The 15636-nt window shown below is 46.5% G+C and overlaps 1 protein-coding gene across 6 annotated transcripts in view; it reads right to left on the bottom strand.

The window, feature by feature from the left end:
- UBAP2 (ubiquitin associated protein 2) overlaps window positions 1-15636 on the bottom strand; it is a 1102091-nt gene that overhangs the window by 565314 nt on the left and 521141 nt on the right. For all 6 annotated transcript variants that reach the window (XM_069217098.1, XM_069217184.1, XM_069216796.1 and 3 more), the window contains exon 13: window positions 1694-1971. In XM_069217098.1, coding sequence (XP_069073199.1) covers window positions 1694-1971 — 278 coding nt within the window. The remainder of the gene's footprint in view (window positions 1-1693; window positions 1972-15636) is intronic.

Genomic DNA, 15636 nt, shown 5'->3' with positions numbered 1-15636 from the left:
TACTCACCTGTGATGGTCTCAAGGTGCTGGTGAGGGAGGTGGTGGTGGTGGTAGTGGTAGTGCTGCTACTGCTCGAACAGCCAGGTCTTGAGAAGTTTCGTGAAGGTAAGGAGGTCTTTGGTCTGGTGCAAGTGGGTAGGAAAAGTGTTCCACGTTTTGGCGGCAAGGTGTGAATGATCTACCCCCGATTGTAGTTCTGCGGACGCATGGGACGGTTGAGAGGGCAAGGTCAGCAGAGCGGAGATGCCGGGTCAGGGTGCAGAAGGAGAGCCGTCTGCTGAGGTATTCTGGTCCGGTGTTGTGCAGTGGTTCGTGAGAGTGGGTGAGGAGTTTGAAGGTGATTCTCTTGTTGACTGGGAGCCAGTGCGTCTCTCAGGTGGTCTGAGATGGATGTCCAGGATGAGGCAGAGTTTGGCCGTGGTTCCTGCGTAGAGGGCATTGCCATAGTCCAGTTTGTTTACGAGGGCTTGGGTGACTGTTCTGGTTTCAGTGGGTGTTCCCAAAAACGTAAGGGCTGTCAAACATCCGAGGATAAACCCATAGACTTCATCCAGGGCTGGCGCCCAAAGTGCCACACTGGAGCCCATTGCTGGACCTAACCAGTCAACCTCACGACTATCCTGAGGAATATGGAGCACCCAAGTTATTGATACCAGATTTCACCATCATATTGAATAACAATCATCCCCCTCTTTAAAACTGTTCAAGTTAGTGCCAAAAAGACTGACTCAAGTGGGGTTGTATCACATAGTAATGGCAAAGTGTTGTAATCTGGAGGATTGTCAGCTGACTGCATGCCAGTCAGAGCCAGGTGTGATAGCCATCAAGGATAATTGTGCTCAGAGTATGATAGCACAATGGGATGCAAATTACCTTCCACCATTTCTGTCAATGTGAAGTGAACTGCCTCGGGAGAGGGCACCAGAACAGAAATTGGCACCAGAGCAGGTTCAAGGACCAGCCTGACGCCTGGGGAACATTCACAAGCTGAGGGATTCTGTATTTAGAAGTATCCATCAGAATGTGCCAATTCAGTTACATTTTGTTTGCTAATGCTTTATGGTAATATTGTAGAGTGTTACTAATAACAAAGGGCTCATACATATGCTGATTTGTGATCCGCTGTAAGAGTGGTAGTCCTCTCTACAAACGTTGCACACTTCGCAGGACAGAGGCTACAATCCTTTTGCCCAATATATCCATGCTTACCTTCTTCTTTAGTCACTTTCTCCTTTCAAGTTTATTACAAATTGACATTTTTGACTAAACGTCCTTTTCCTGTAACTAATTCACTGGGGTCAGGATGAACTCTACATTTAATTTCTTTTACAGATGGCCCATTTAGGTCTGGGAAGATCTAATGTGCCAGCAGTTCTATTTATGTGCTGCAAGTAAAATTGTATACATGCACAATGTAGCTCCAATAAAGACAATATCATTAGGACTTCAAATTTCTGCATACGTTAATACAAAAGATAATTCTTAAGCCCACAAAAAAATAACTTTAAATACCTGTACACTGATCGTATTTATTTTCACTAACCACCAAGTTCTTTCAAAATGTAACACTCAGCCATGTGCACGAAAAACATTAAATAGACTTATCAGCTTCAAACTGTACATGCTAAAGATCTACAAAGTCAAATTTCCTACACTGAATCTGAAAATACTAGCTGCTTACTAGAGTACTCACCTTTGAAGCAGGAGCAATCCTTCGCTTCTGAGGTTTCATCTGTTTCTGCTGTTGCGTTTGCTGGACAGACATTGCTTGGTTATCCAGAGACATGCTTGGAAGCTGCAATATCTTGCTAATTGCCGTTGAGCTATCTACTGGTGACGGTTCTCCAAGTTTCAACTGCGACGAAAAAGATTCCAGTCCAGGAGGAGGAACAGGAACTTGTTGTACCTGGTGTTGCTGTCTTTGAGTCAGTTGGCTCAATACAGGTGATGGTTCAGGTTGGGATTTAAAGTCTGCAATAATTGGGAGAAGGTAAAAAAAGTGTTTAGACACCAAATGTAAACCAGGTATCACATACATTAACACATTTATGTATTATATTTACTCAATATAGTTTCTGCTTAGCATCAATCAAGACCATGGGGCATTAAGGTGCGGCTCAACAAAAAAACTAGAGCGTGTAATAAGAGGTTTACATTATCAAACAGTTACGATTTGTACACAGTGGAGGAGTCACTGCATAACGTACAAAATAGAGGTGGGCTGTCAATAGACTAACATGCTCTATATCCATTTGAAAAACAATGTATAGGAAATAAAAAAACAAATTGCAACACTCATTAATACAAATGGGCCAAAACTGAGCGTGTAAAATTGAGAAAAGTGAAGGAAAGAAAGTTTCAAGGGAGATGGGGAAACGGAAAAGAGGGCAAAGTCACGTGAAAAGTAGTGCCAGTTTAAGTTTTGGCAGAGTTTGGGGGGCAGCGGAGAGGAGCAGGAGGGAATCTGAGTAGGGAGTATCACAGAGCTAGATATGATAAAACTGAAACTACTGTTTCGGATTTCTGTAGGAGACCATGTACAAAGCAGGAAGATAAGGCTCTTGGAGCAAGTTTTAGATTTTATGGACACACTAAGGTTCTGACCCCACCACCCAAAGAAAATTGAATTACCTCCCTTGGAAATCTTTAGCATTCCATGCTTTGTTCAGGTGGCCAGAAGGCTCTGTACTATTTATCATCTGAGTCACAATTCAAGTCAAGGAAGCCCCGAGACCAGTTTAGGGACAAAACAATGACAAATAAATGTTTTGGAAAACTAGCAAACTTTCAAAATGTACCAGTTGCAGTGGTGCAAGTAGTCACTCGTCCAGTGTAGGAGGCTGACCTAGTGTGTGGCAGGCACCTACGGCATTGGCACCTTATACCAGGTCCAGGCAGTGTCTAGGAAGCCAGGGCTCTAGTGGTAGCTGTGGTGAGCAGCCAAAAGTTACCTAGAAGGCGTGTGAAGCACTTGCATTATCACAGTAGTCACACAGTAACTTATCACATATGAAAGGAACCAAATCGTGTTGCAAAAATAAAGGTACTTTATTATATTAGCACTGAACTAGAATACTACAGGCAATCACCCCTCTGGTGGTAAGTACAAGCAAAATAAGCACAGGTAAGTAATGGGAATTAGCATAAAAACATTAGAAATAGCTCGGGGTGGAGACACTAAAATAGTGAAATGCGAGGATATGGAGTAGTTAGCCAAGGACTAGTAAAGCATGGAACCCCCAGAGGTGAGTATCTAGAAGACCCCCCCCCCCAGCGACCAGGAGAGCAGAAGTAAGTTACCTAGTCATCCCACAGGCTAACATGGGGACTTGGAATTGGAACAATGCAAAAACAGGACCAGACTGGTGGAATCCAACGGTGGATTCCAGATAAAGGGGACCTGCAAGAGAAGGGGACAGAATCCAGTCCATGCAAGTGTGTCAAGGCAGGGCAGTAGGCAATGCCCACCCTTCTGTGGGTGAAGATCCGGGTCAACGGTTGTGTATGAAGTCTAGCTACGAAGTCCAGGAGCTGCAGAAGAGTCCCTGAAGTCATCTAGGAGCTCTCCCTCAACGGTGGCCGAATTGCAGATGGGTCAGTGGTCAGGAGGACCACCAACAAACGCAAGCAAATGCAAATAGGAGCTGAAGATTTGCAGAGCTGAAGAGGACCAGCAAGGTCCTCGTGATTCGACCCTTGGAGGGGAGTCCAGGCTGACACTAAGAAGACAGAAGAGCCAACAGAAGGCATTGGAGCCCCCACGAGCAACCCACGGCAGCAGTCACAGTGAAGCCCAGACATCACCTTGGAGAAGCCCCACATCGCTGGAGCAGCAGAGAGGAGACTGTCCTTGCAGAGGTAGAGTGCTGGAGGGCAGGGAAACTTGGAGCCTTAAGATCCCTCGAAGGAGTCAACAAGCTTTGGTTGCTGCAACGGCTGTGGTGCACAGTGATTCTGTCCTGGAGTAAGAGGCAAAGGTTCACTGTCTCCCAAGTTGGACAGAAGGCAGAAAGGACGCAGAAGACACCTCAGAACCAGGAGTCCTGCTGGAGTCTTGCATGCCGAATCTGGGGACCCATCAGCAAGGGAGTCCCTAAATAGCCCAAAAAGAGGCCTGGTCACTTTGCAAGGAGACCACATATCAAAGGGGGTCACTGACATCATCTGCCTAACCTGACCACTAACATGCTCCCAGGGGCCTTGGCTTATTTTGTTTCAAAGACAGCAGAATCAAGTGGCCACCTGGAAGAGCTCTGGGCATCACCCCAGGGGTAGTGATGAAAGGGGAGTGGCCACTCTCCTTTCCTTTGTGTAGTTTCAAGCCGGAGCAGGGACAGGGGGTCCTTGGACTGGTGCAGACCGGATTATGCAAGTAGGGCACCAAATGTGCTCTTCAAAGCAAGCTGGTGGTGTGGGGAGGCTACCTCTTCCTAGCCTTGTGACACACTTTTCCAAGGCAGAGGAGGTTACACCAATCATTTCCAATGAAGGAGGTTGCACCCCTCTCCCTCAGGAAATCCTTTTTTCTGCGTGGGCTACTCGTGGACCTTGGAAGACTGGTAGGAGCAATACATGAAATCATGCCATCAATACTGGAATCAGCACTGGGGTAGGATTCAGACACGTTTGATACCAAACATGCATAGGTGCAGGGTTACTATTATGTAGCTGGACCATAGGTAGTGACAGATGACCAGTACATAGCTAAAATTGCTTTCCCGCACTCATGAAGTCCAGGGAATTGGAACTGGAGTTCAAAGGGGCACCTTGCATGGGTGTCCACAGACAGGGACCTGCACCCTGCCCCTAGGGCTAGAAGGGCCTACCATAAGGGTGTGACTTTAAAGTGACCTGGTGTAGTGACAAGTAGCGAAAGGGTGTGTGCACCTTTACATGCAGGCTGCAAATGGCAGGCCTCCCGACAGTTTGCATGGGCTCCCTTGGGGGGGCATAATACACGCTGCAGCCCATGGGGGGGGGGGGGACCTCTGGTGTACCAATGCCCTGAATATCCAATTTCCGTATACTAGGGACATACAGGGTGTAAAGAAATGGCTCCCTGTTGCAGTTACCCCCCACTTTTTTGCCTGATACGGATGCTGACTTGACTGAGAAGTGTGCTGGGACCCTGCTAACCAGGCCCCAGCACCAGTGTTCTTTCACCTAAAATGTACCATTGTTTCCACAATTGGCACAACCCTGGCACCTAGGTAAGTCCCTTGTAACTGGTACCTCTGGTACCAAGGGCCCTGATGCCAGGGAAGGTCTCAAAGGGCTGCAGCATGTCTTATGCCACCCTAGGGACCCCTCACTCAGCACAGACACACTGCTTGCCAGCTTGTGTGTGCTGATGGGAGAAAATGACTAAGTCGACATGACACTCCCCTCAGGGTGCCATGCCAACCTCCCACTGCCTGTGGCATAGGTAAGTCACCCCTCTAGTAGGCCTTACAGCCCTAAGGCAGGGTGCACTATACCACAGGTGAGGGCATATGTGCATGAGCACTATGCCCCTACAGTGTCTAAGCAAAACCTTAGACATTGTAAGTACAGGGTAGCCATAAGAGTATATGGGCTGGGAGTCTGTCAAAAACGAACTCCACAGCTCCATAATGGCTACACTGAATACTGGGAAGTTTAGTATCAAACTTCTCAGAATAATAAACCCACACTGATGCCAGTGTTGGATTTATTAAAAAATGCACACAGAGGGCATCTTAGAGATAACCCCTGTATTTTACCCAATTGTTCAGTGCAGGACTGACTGGTCTGTGCCAGCCTGCTGCTGAGAGACGAGTGTCTGACCTCATGCGGTGAGAGCCTTTGTGCTCTCTGAGGACAGAAACAAAGCCTGCTCTGGGTGGAGGTGCTTCACACCTCCCCCCTGCAGGAACTGTAACACCTAGCAGTGAGCTTCAAAGGCTCAAGCTTCGTGTTACAATGCCCCAGGGCACTCCAGCTAGTGGAGATGCCCGCCTCCTGGACCCAGCCCCCACTTTTGGCGGCAAGTCCAGGAGAGATAATGAGAAAAACAAGGAGGAGTCACTGGCCAGTCAGGACAGCCCCTAAGGTGTCCTGAGCTGAGGTGACTCTGACTTTTAGAAATCCTCCATCTTGTAGAAGGAGGATTCCCCCAATAGGGATAGGAATGTGACCCCCTCCCCCTTGGGAGGAGGCACAAAGAGGGTGTACCCACCCTCAGGGCTAGTTGCCATTGGCTACTAACCCCCCAGACCTAAACACGCCCTTAAATTTAGTATTTAAGGGCTTCCCTGAACCTAAAGATTTAGATTCCTGCAACAACAAGAAGGACTGCCTAGCTGAAAACCCCTGCAGAGGAAGACCAGAAGACAACAACTGCCTTGGCTCCAGAAACTCACCGGCCTGTCTCCTGCCTTCCAAAGAACTCTGCTCCAGCGACGCCTTCCAAAGGGACCAGCGACCTCTGAATCCTCTGAGGACTGCCCTGCTTCGACGACAAGAAACTCCAGAGGACAGCGGACCTGCTCCAAAAAGACTGCAACTTTATCCAAAGGAGCAGCTTTAAAGAACCCTGCAATCTCCCCGCAAGAAGCGTGAGACTTGCAACACTGCACCCGGCGACCCCGACTCGGCTGGTGGAGAACCAACACCTCAGGGAGGACCCCCGGACTACTCTACGACTGAGTACCAAAACCTGTCCCCCCTGAGCCCCCACAGCGCCGCCTGCAGAGGGAATCCCGAGGCTTCCCCTGACCGCGACTCTCTGAAACCTAAGTCCCGACGCCTGGAAAAGACCCTGCACCCGCAGCCCCCAGGACCTGAAGGACCGGACTTTCACTGCAGAAGTGACCCCCAGGAGTCCCTCTCCCTTGCCCAAGTGGAGGTTTCCCCGAGGAAGCCCCCCCTTGCCTGCCTGCAGCGCTGAAGAGATCCCTTGATCTCTCATTGACTTACATTGCGAACCCGACGCTTGTTCTAACACTGCACCCGGCCGCCCCCGCGCCGCTGAGGGTGAAATTTCTGTGTGGGCTTGTGTCCCCCCCGGTGCCCTACAAAACCCCCCTGGTCTGCCCTCCGAAGACGCGGGTACTTACCTGCAAGCAGACCGGAACCGGGGCACCCCCTTCTCTCCATTGAAGCCTATGCGTTTTGGGCACCACTTTGAACTCTGCACCTGACCGGCCCTGAGCTGCTGGTGTGGTAACTTTGGGGTTGCTCTGAACCCCCAACGGTGGGCTACCTTGGACCAAGAACTGAACCCTGTAAGTGTCTTACTTACCTGGTAAAACTAACAAAAACTTACCTCCCCGAGGAACTGTGAAAATTGCACTAAGTGTCCACTTTTGAAATAGCTATTTGTGAATAACTTGAAAAGTATACATGCAATTGAAATGATTCAAAGTTCCTAATGTACTTACCTGCAATACCTTTCAAACAAAATATTACATGTTAAATTTGAACCTGTGGTTCTTAAAATAAACTAAGAAAAGATATTTTTCTATAACAAAACCTATTGGCTGGATTTGTCTCTGAGTGTGTGTACCTCATTTATTGTCTATGTGTATGTACAACAAATGCTTAACACTACTCCTTGGATAAGCCTACTGCTCGACCACACTACCACAAAATAGAGCATTAGTATTATCTATTTTTACCACTATTTTACCTCTAAGGGGAACCCTTGGACTCTGTGCATGCTATTCCTTACTTTGAAAGAGCACATACAGAGCCAACTTCCTACACAGGGACACAACAGTATGCCAATTGTGAGGTGTAAAGGGTACAGAGGAAACCAAATTAAGAAGAGTGAGCATAATCACTGAGGTCCTGGTTAGCAGGATCCCAGTGAAAACACTGGCCACACTGCCAACAGGCAAAAAGTGGGGGTAACCATGCCAAAAAAGGACATTCCTACATCCAGTTAATACAACCTCAATATGTGACCTCTCTGGAAACATATGGGCAATAATTATTCAAGTTGTCGCAAATTCTAGTTGTCACAAATTCAATAGAGGTTCTAGCCAACCAATGGGACAGAAACCCATGAAGAACTGGAGCGATAGAGGATGTAGGCACAATTATATTTATCTATTGCTTACAACCCCTGAAGAGGCGTCAGAGCTTTTCAGAAAGCACCACGCAAATCCGGAACCCAAAAGGATTAGTGGTGGATTAGTACGGGGAAACAGGAGTACAGTATTATAGGAGGTACGAACTAATTTGAGCAGGACATGTGAGTGTTAGTTGGATCGAATAGAATAATGGAGGGATAGAGGAGGGAAGAATCCAGAAGTGTTAACTGGGAGATCATAGTAGTAAGATGGGTAAAGGCGCGGTGGAGGTTCGAGGAGCCTGCAGAGGAAGGGATTAGGGAGATCACAGTAAGATGAGGTTTGGGATGAGTCAAAGGAGAGCTAAATGAGAAAGAATGTAGTAGAGTTGTTTGGGAGATTATAGTAGTAAACAGAGTTTTTCGGTGAGGCAGGAGAGGTAGAGGAAGGAAGAGTCTAGGAGTGTTATTTGGAGATCACAGTAGTAGAATGGGTTTGGGATGAGTCAGAGGATAGAAATAGAGGATAGACTGACAGAGGTATAGAGTGATGCTGAGAGAAACTTTCAAGAGATCAAGTTTTTTTTCCTCTCACACAGCAAGACTAAAAGTAGTAAGTATATAGATAGATGATTACATAGTAAGGGAATGTGTTTAAGGAATAGAATACATTGAAATGGAGTTGTATTAAATAAAAACTTTCAAGAGCTGCAGTATTTGAAGTGGATTTATTTGTGTACTTTGCTAAGTTCTTTCCTCAATTTTTCTATAGTGAAACGCTTGTATATAAATAGTTACGTAATATTTACCTATTGTGATAGATAAAATAAAAACAGACTCATAAGCATATCAAACATGTACAAACTATGCAATGACCTATGAACATTTCAAGCGTAGAAGGAATATATATATATATATATATAAATATATATATATATATATGTTCGATGGCATGTGTAGCTGCAGATACACATGCTGTGCACATCCCGCCATCTAGTGTTGGGCTCGGAGTGTTACAAGTTGTTTTTCTTCGAAGAAGTCTGAGTCACGAGATCGAGGGACTCCTTCCTTTTCGGCTCCATTGCGCATGGGCGTCGACTCCATCTTAGATTGTTTTCCCCGCAGAGGGTGAGGTTGGAGTTGTGTATATAGTAATAGTGCCCATGCAATGGAGTATGTATGTACATAATGTGACTAAAAGTGATATTTACAAATTTACAAGTTTAATTTTTTGTCAACTTAAAACGGCTACAGGTTCCCGGGGAGGTGGGAGGGAGCATGTGAATCTGCAGCATCTCATGCCACAAACAGATGTACACTGGGTAAGTGACATTTTCCGTTTGATGGCATGTGTAGCTGCAGATACACATGCTGTGCATAGACTAGTAAGCAGTTATCTCCCCAAAAGCGGTGGTTTAGCCTGTAGGAGTTGAAGTTGTTTGAAATAATGTCCTTAATACTGCTTGTCCTACTGTGGCTTGCTGTGTTGTTAACACATCCACGCAGTAATGCTTGGTAAATGTAAGAGGCGTAGACCATGTGGCTGCCTTACAGATTTCAGTCAATGGTATGTTTCCTAGAAAGGCCATGGTGGCACCCTTCTTTCTAGTGGAGTGTGCCTTTGATGTAATAGGCAGTTTTCTTTTTGCTTTTATATAACAGGTTTGAATACATTTAACTATCCATCTGGCAATGCCTTGTTTTAATATTGGATTCCCTGTATGAGGTTTTTGGAAAGCAACAAACAATTGTTTTGTTTTGCGAATTTGTTTGGTTCTATCAATGTAGGACATTAGTGCCCTTTTGATGTCTAGTGTATGTAATGCTCTCAGCTACAGAATCGGGTTCTGAAAAGAACACTGGGAGTTCCACTGTTTAAGTGGAACAGTGATATGACTTTAGGTAAGAATTTAGGATTTGTGCGTAGAACTACTTTATGTTTGTGTATCTGTATAAAGGGTTCTTGTATGATAAAGGCTTGTATTTCACTTACTCTTCGGACAGATGTGATAGCTATTAGAAAGGCTACTTTCCATGTTAAGTACTGTATCTCACACGAGTGCATGGGTTCAAATGGTGGACCCATGAGTCGTGTTAATACGATGTTGAGGTTCCATGAAGGAACTGGTGGTGTTCTTGGTGGGATAATCCTTTTCAGACCCTCCATAAATGCTTTTATGACTGGGATTCTGAATAATGAAGTTGAATGCGTAATTTGCAGATGAGCCGAAATTGCTGTCAGATGTATTTTAATGGATGAAAAAGCTAACTTGGACTTTTGTAAGTGTAGTAGGTAGCTTACGATGTTTTTTGCAGATGCGTGTAATGGTTGGATTTGATTATTATGGCAGTAATAAACAAACATTTTCCACTTATTTGCGTAGCAATGTCTTGTGGTTGGTTTCCTAGACTGTTTTATGACCTCCATGCATTCTTGTGTAAGGTCTAGATGTCCGAATTCTAAGATTTCAGGAGCCAAATTGCTAGATTGAGCGATGCTGGATTTAGGTGTCTGATCTGTTTGTGTTGAGTTAACAGATCTTGTCTGTTTGGCAGTTTGATACGAGGCACTACTGACAGGTCTAGTAGTGTTGTGTACCAAGGTTGTCGTGCCCAAGTTGGTGCTATCAATATTAGTTTGAGTTTGTTTTGACTCAGATACGGAAGGAGTGGGAGAGGGGGAAAAGCGTATGCAAATATCCCTGACCAACTCATCCATAACGCATTGCCTTGAGAGTGAGGCTGTGGGCACCTGGATACGAAGTTTTGGCATTTTGCGTTTTCTTTTATTGCGAATAGGTCTATTTGGGGTGTTCCCCATCTTTGGAAGTAAGTTTGTAGTATCTGGGGATGAATTTCCCATTCGTGGATCTGTTGGTGATCCCGAGTGAGATTGTCGGCTAACTGATTTTGAATTCCTGGTATGAATTGCGCTAATAGGCGAATGTGGTTGTGAATCGCCCAATGCCATATCTTTTGAGCTAAGAGACAATTGTGTCGAGTGTGTCCCTCCCTGTTTGTTCAGATAATACATTGTTGTCATGTTGTCTGTTTTGACAAGAATGTGTTTGTGGGTTATTAGTGGTTGAAATGCTTTCAACACTAGAAATACTGCTAGTAGTTCTAAGTGATTTATATGAAGTTGTTTCTGTTGAGTGTCCCATTGTCCCTGGATGCTGTGTTGGTTGAGGTGTGCTCCCCACTCTACCATGGAAGCATCTGTTGTGATCACGTATTGAGGCACTGGGTCCTGGAAAGGACGTCCTTGGTTTAAATTTATAGTATTCCACCATTGAAGCGAGGTGTATGTTTGGTGGTCTATCAACACTACATCTTGAAGTTGACCCTGTGCTTGTGACCATTGTGATGCTAGGCACTGTTGTAAGGGCTGCATGTGTAATCTTGCGTTTGGGACAATGGCTATGCATGAGGACATCATACCTAGTAGTTTCATCACTAATTTTACCTGGAACCTTTGGTTTGGGTGCATGGCCTGTATTACGTTTTGGAATGCCTGTACCCTTTGTGGACTAGGCGTGGCAATCCCTTCTTTTGTGTTGATTGTTGCTCCCAAGTATTGTTGTATTTGACACGGCTGTAGGTGTGATTTTTGGTAGTTGAGTGAGAACACTAGCTTGTGAAGGGTTTCTATAACGTATTTTGTGTGTTGAGAACACCGTTCTTGCGTATTGGTTTTGATTAACCAATCGTCCAGATACGGGAACACATGTATTTGCTGTCTTCTGATATGGGCTGCTACTACGGCAAGGCATTTTGTAAAGACTCTTGGCGCTGTTGTTATCCCGAACGGCAACACTTTGAATTGGTAATGTACACCTTGGATTACAAACCTTAAGTATTTTCTGTGGGAAGGATGAATGGGTATATGGAAATACGCATCCTTGAGGTCTAATGTCATCATGTAGTCTATGTTTGAGCAAGGGGATTACGTCTTGAAGTGTCACCATGTGAAAGTGATCTGATTTTATGTAAAGATTTAGTGTTCTGAGATCTAAGATGGGTCTTCGAGTTTTGTCTTTTTTGGGTATGAGAAAGTACAGGGAGCAAACACCTGTTCCTTTCTGCTGATTGGGTACTAGTTCTATTGCAACAACGCCTGGACCTCCAGCTGTAATAGATCCATGTGTTGTTTGGACATGTGCGTTCTTGGTGGCACATTTGGTGGAAATTGTAGGAATTCTATGCAATAACCATGTTGGATAATGGATAAAATCCACGTGTCTGTTATTTCCTCCCAGTTTTGGTAAAAATCTGTTAGTCTCCCCCCCCCACTGGTGTTGTGTGTTGAGGACTTGTTTCCACAATTGGCACACCCTGGCATCCAAGTAAGTCCCTTGTAACTGGTACCCCTGGTACCAAGGGCCCTGATGCCAAGGAAGGTCTCTAAGGGATGCAGCATGTCTTATGCCACCCTGGGGACCCCTCACTCAGCACAGACACACTGCTTGCCAGATTGTGAGTGCTGGTGAGGACAAAACGAGTAAGTCGACATGGCACTCCCCTCCCCACTTGATTATGCTATCTTGGTAATAAGATAAGCAGAGATCCATAGGTGCATCTGACTCGTTAGTCCAGCTGGGGGATGTCCCTTGCCCCCTCTGATAGGTGGGTCTCCACAGTAAGTGTCCAAAACCCTTCCTGGGTACCTTAACGTCTCTCCTGAGGGTGGGACCCTAGATTTGTCTGCAAGTCTCCTCTGCAAGACACTTCTGCAACCTGGACACCTGAAATGCTGCTTTTCTCCGCTGGAACCAAAAGCAAGACTTTAACCAGTAGGAGGGCTCCTACTTCAACTTTGTTTCCAAGTTTTGCAAAGACTTCTGCAACCCCGTGGCCATGCATCCTCCAGAGTCACAGCAACTCTGCTTGCACTCAAGAAAGCAATAAGGAATCTCGCTTGGAGTGAAGGAGTCACTCCCCTGCGTCTGCAGGCACCCTTAATAATGACAACTGGCTTGGGGATCCTGCTGTCCCCACCGACTCTTCAAGACTCCACAACACATGGTGGTGGTTCTGTGGATCTCCAGAGGTCTGACCTAGCTTTCTTGCAACTGGTAAGTCTGTGGTCCGTCGCTGGAGCGGTTTGGCTGGAACCCCTGCTCACGGAGTCGGTTTGTCATTGCCAAGGCTTGTTTGCTCTTCAGTCCGAAGACCTCCTAGCTCTAAAAAGCACCGGCCTCCAGTACTCTACAGCTCCAAGAACGACATCATCTCTGCAAATCCTGTGACGTGGGCATCACTCTTTGCTGTGCTATTGAGGCCTCCTTGTGCCTGCTTCCAGAGGGTCCTGCTGGGGGCTCCTTCAATTCCTGCTGGCTCTCCTATGTGCTGAGGGCTGGCCCTGACCTACCTATGAAGGTTGGGTCACCTAGACCTTGCTGGTCCCCACAAATTCTGCAAACTCCGTGCAATGCATCCCTGCATTTGCCAAGGCGTGTTGGTGGTCCCGCTGACCACTGACCCCTCAATAATTCGACTGGCGTGGAACAAGTCATAGACTACTCCTGGGATCTTCCTGCATCACCTGGACACCACAACTGCACTTCGTCATCCACCGTCCAACAAGAATACATCTCTGAGAAGGGTGAGCACTGCCCTCCTGCACCACCTGTCACCTCCATGTGGTCTGTACTCTGTTCCCTCTTTCCTTAGGTCCTCTTCAGGAATCCACGCGTGGGTTTTACCGACCTGGTCCAGGGGTCTTGTCAGTAGCTGGACAACCAAGGTTCCCAATGACATCGACTGGACGTTCCGACACAATTTCACCCCTATGCACCTGGGCCCATTGGTGTAGGTCAGTGGTTTCCCAACCTGTGGTCCGGGGACCCCTGGGGGTCCGCAAAGCCTTCTCAGGAGGGCCGCGAGAGCCTAGAAAATTAAAAAATATTAACAAATATTGACAAATTAGGTCCCCAGCTTCCAGTAATGACTCAGGCGGGGGTCCCCGGATTCCCATGATGATTCAGTGGGGGTCCCTGGATTCCATTAATGTTAAAGTGGGGGTCCACAGAAATCAAAAGGTTGGGAACCACTGGTGTAGGTACTCCACTGTTCTGGGTATCCACAGGTGGGGGCACTATGAAACCTCCCGTGTCCCAACAGGTTTCCTTGGGTAATCTGAGAAGGGTCCTGAACATCAAAAATTCCAACCATGACTTCCTAATGTTATACTATGGACACTGACCCAGATTACAACTCTGCACAAGGGCGACTGGGGAATGCTACCTACTTACCTTAGGGGCATTAGTATTTCCCCAGTCCTAACGGTCCTTGGGTGGAAGTGTGGGTTGGGAGTGATTTCCGCTTTCATTTTTTTTTTTTGTTGTATATATTGTTTTAACCTCCACAGGGGCTCATATTTTTTTATACCTTTACTTACCGGTTAAGTATATTTTTGTTTTATCATATCTCCAGTTAGGAGACATACCAAAGGTAGTTCTAGAGAGTGTGTTACAATAAATACAACATTTATCTAACGCTGGTGTGGTTCCTTGCTGTGTGTACACCTATGTGGTATTTGCAACCTGTAGGAAGTTGGCTCTGTATGTGCTATTTCAAAGTAAGGAATAGCATGCACAGAGTCCAAGGGTTCCCCTTAGAGGTAAAATAGTGGTAAAAAGAGATAATACTAATGCTCTATTTTGTGGTAGTGTGGTCGAGCAGTAGGCTTATCCAAGGAGTAGTGTTAAGCATTTGTTGTACATACACATAGACAATAAATGAGGTACACACACTCAGAGACAAATCCAGCCAATAGGTTTTGTTGTAGAAAAATATCTTTTCTTAGTTTATTTTAAGAACCACAGGTTCAAATTTAACATGTAATATCTTGTTTGAAAGGTATTGCAGGTAAGTACATTAGGAATTTTGAATCATTTCAATTGCATGTATACTTTTCAAGTTATTCACAAATAGCTACTTTAAAAGTGGACACTTAGTGCAATTTTCACAGTTCCTGGGGGAGGTAAGTTTTTGTTAGTTTTACCAGGTAAGTAAGACACTTACAGGGTTCAGTTCTTGGTCCAAGGTAGCCCACCGTTGGGGGTTCAGAGCAACCCCAAAGTCACCACACCAGCAGCTCAGGGCCGGTCAGGTGCAGAGTTCAAAGTGGTGCCCAAAACGCATAGGCTAGAATGGAGAGAAGGGGGTGCCCCGGTTCCGGTCTGCTTGCAGGTAAGTACCCGCGTCTTCGGAGGGCAGACCAGGGGGGTTTTGTAGGGCACCGGGGGGGACACAAGCCCACACAGAAATTTCACCCTCAGCGGCGCGGGGGCGGCCGGGTGCAGTGTTAGAACAAGCGTCGGGTTCGCAATGTAAGTCAATGAGAGATCACGGGATCTCTTCAGCGCTGCAGGCAGGCAAGGGGGGGGGCTTCCTCGGGGAAACCTCCACTTGGGCAAGGGAGAGGGACTCCTGGGGGTCACTTCTGCAGTGAAAGTCCGGTCCTTCAGGTCCTGGGGGCTGCGGGTGCAGGGTCTCTCCCAGGCGTCGGGACTTTGGATTCAAAGAGTCGCGGTCAGGGGAAGCCTCGGGATTCCCTCTGCAGGCGGCGCTGTGGGGGCTCAGGGGGGACAGGTTTTGGT

Source organism: Pleurodeles waltl, chromosome 1_1, assembly GCF_031143425.1.
Source record: "Pleurodeles waltl isolate 20211129_DDA chromosome 1_1, aPleWal1.hap1.20221129, whole genome shotgun sequence".
Classification (NCBI taxonomy): domain Eukaryota; kingdom Metazoa; phylum Chordata; class Amphibia; order Caudata; family Salamandridae; genus Pleurodeles; species Pleurodeles waltl.
The sequence above is the reverse complement of the archived record's forward strand: the minus strand, read 5'-3'. Positions and strand labels throughout refer to the sequence as shown.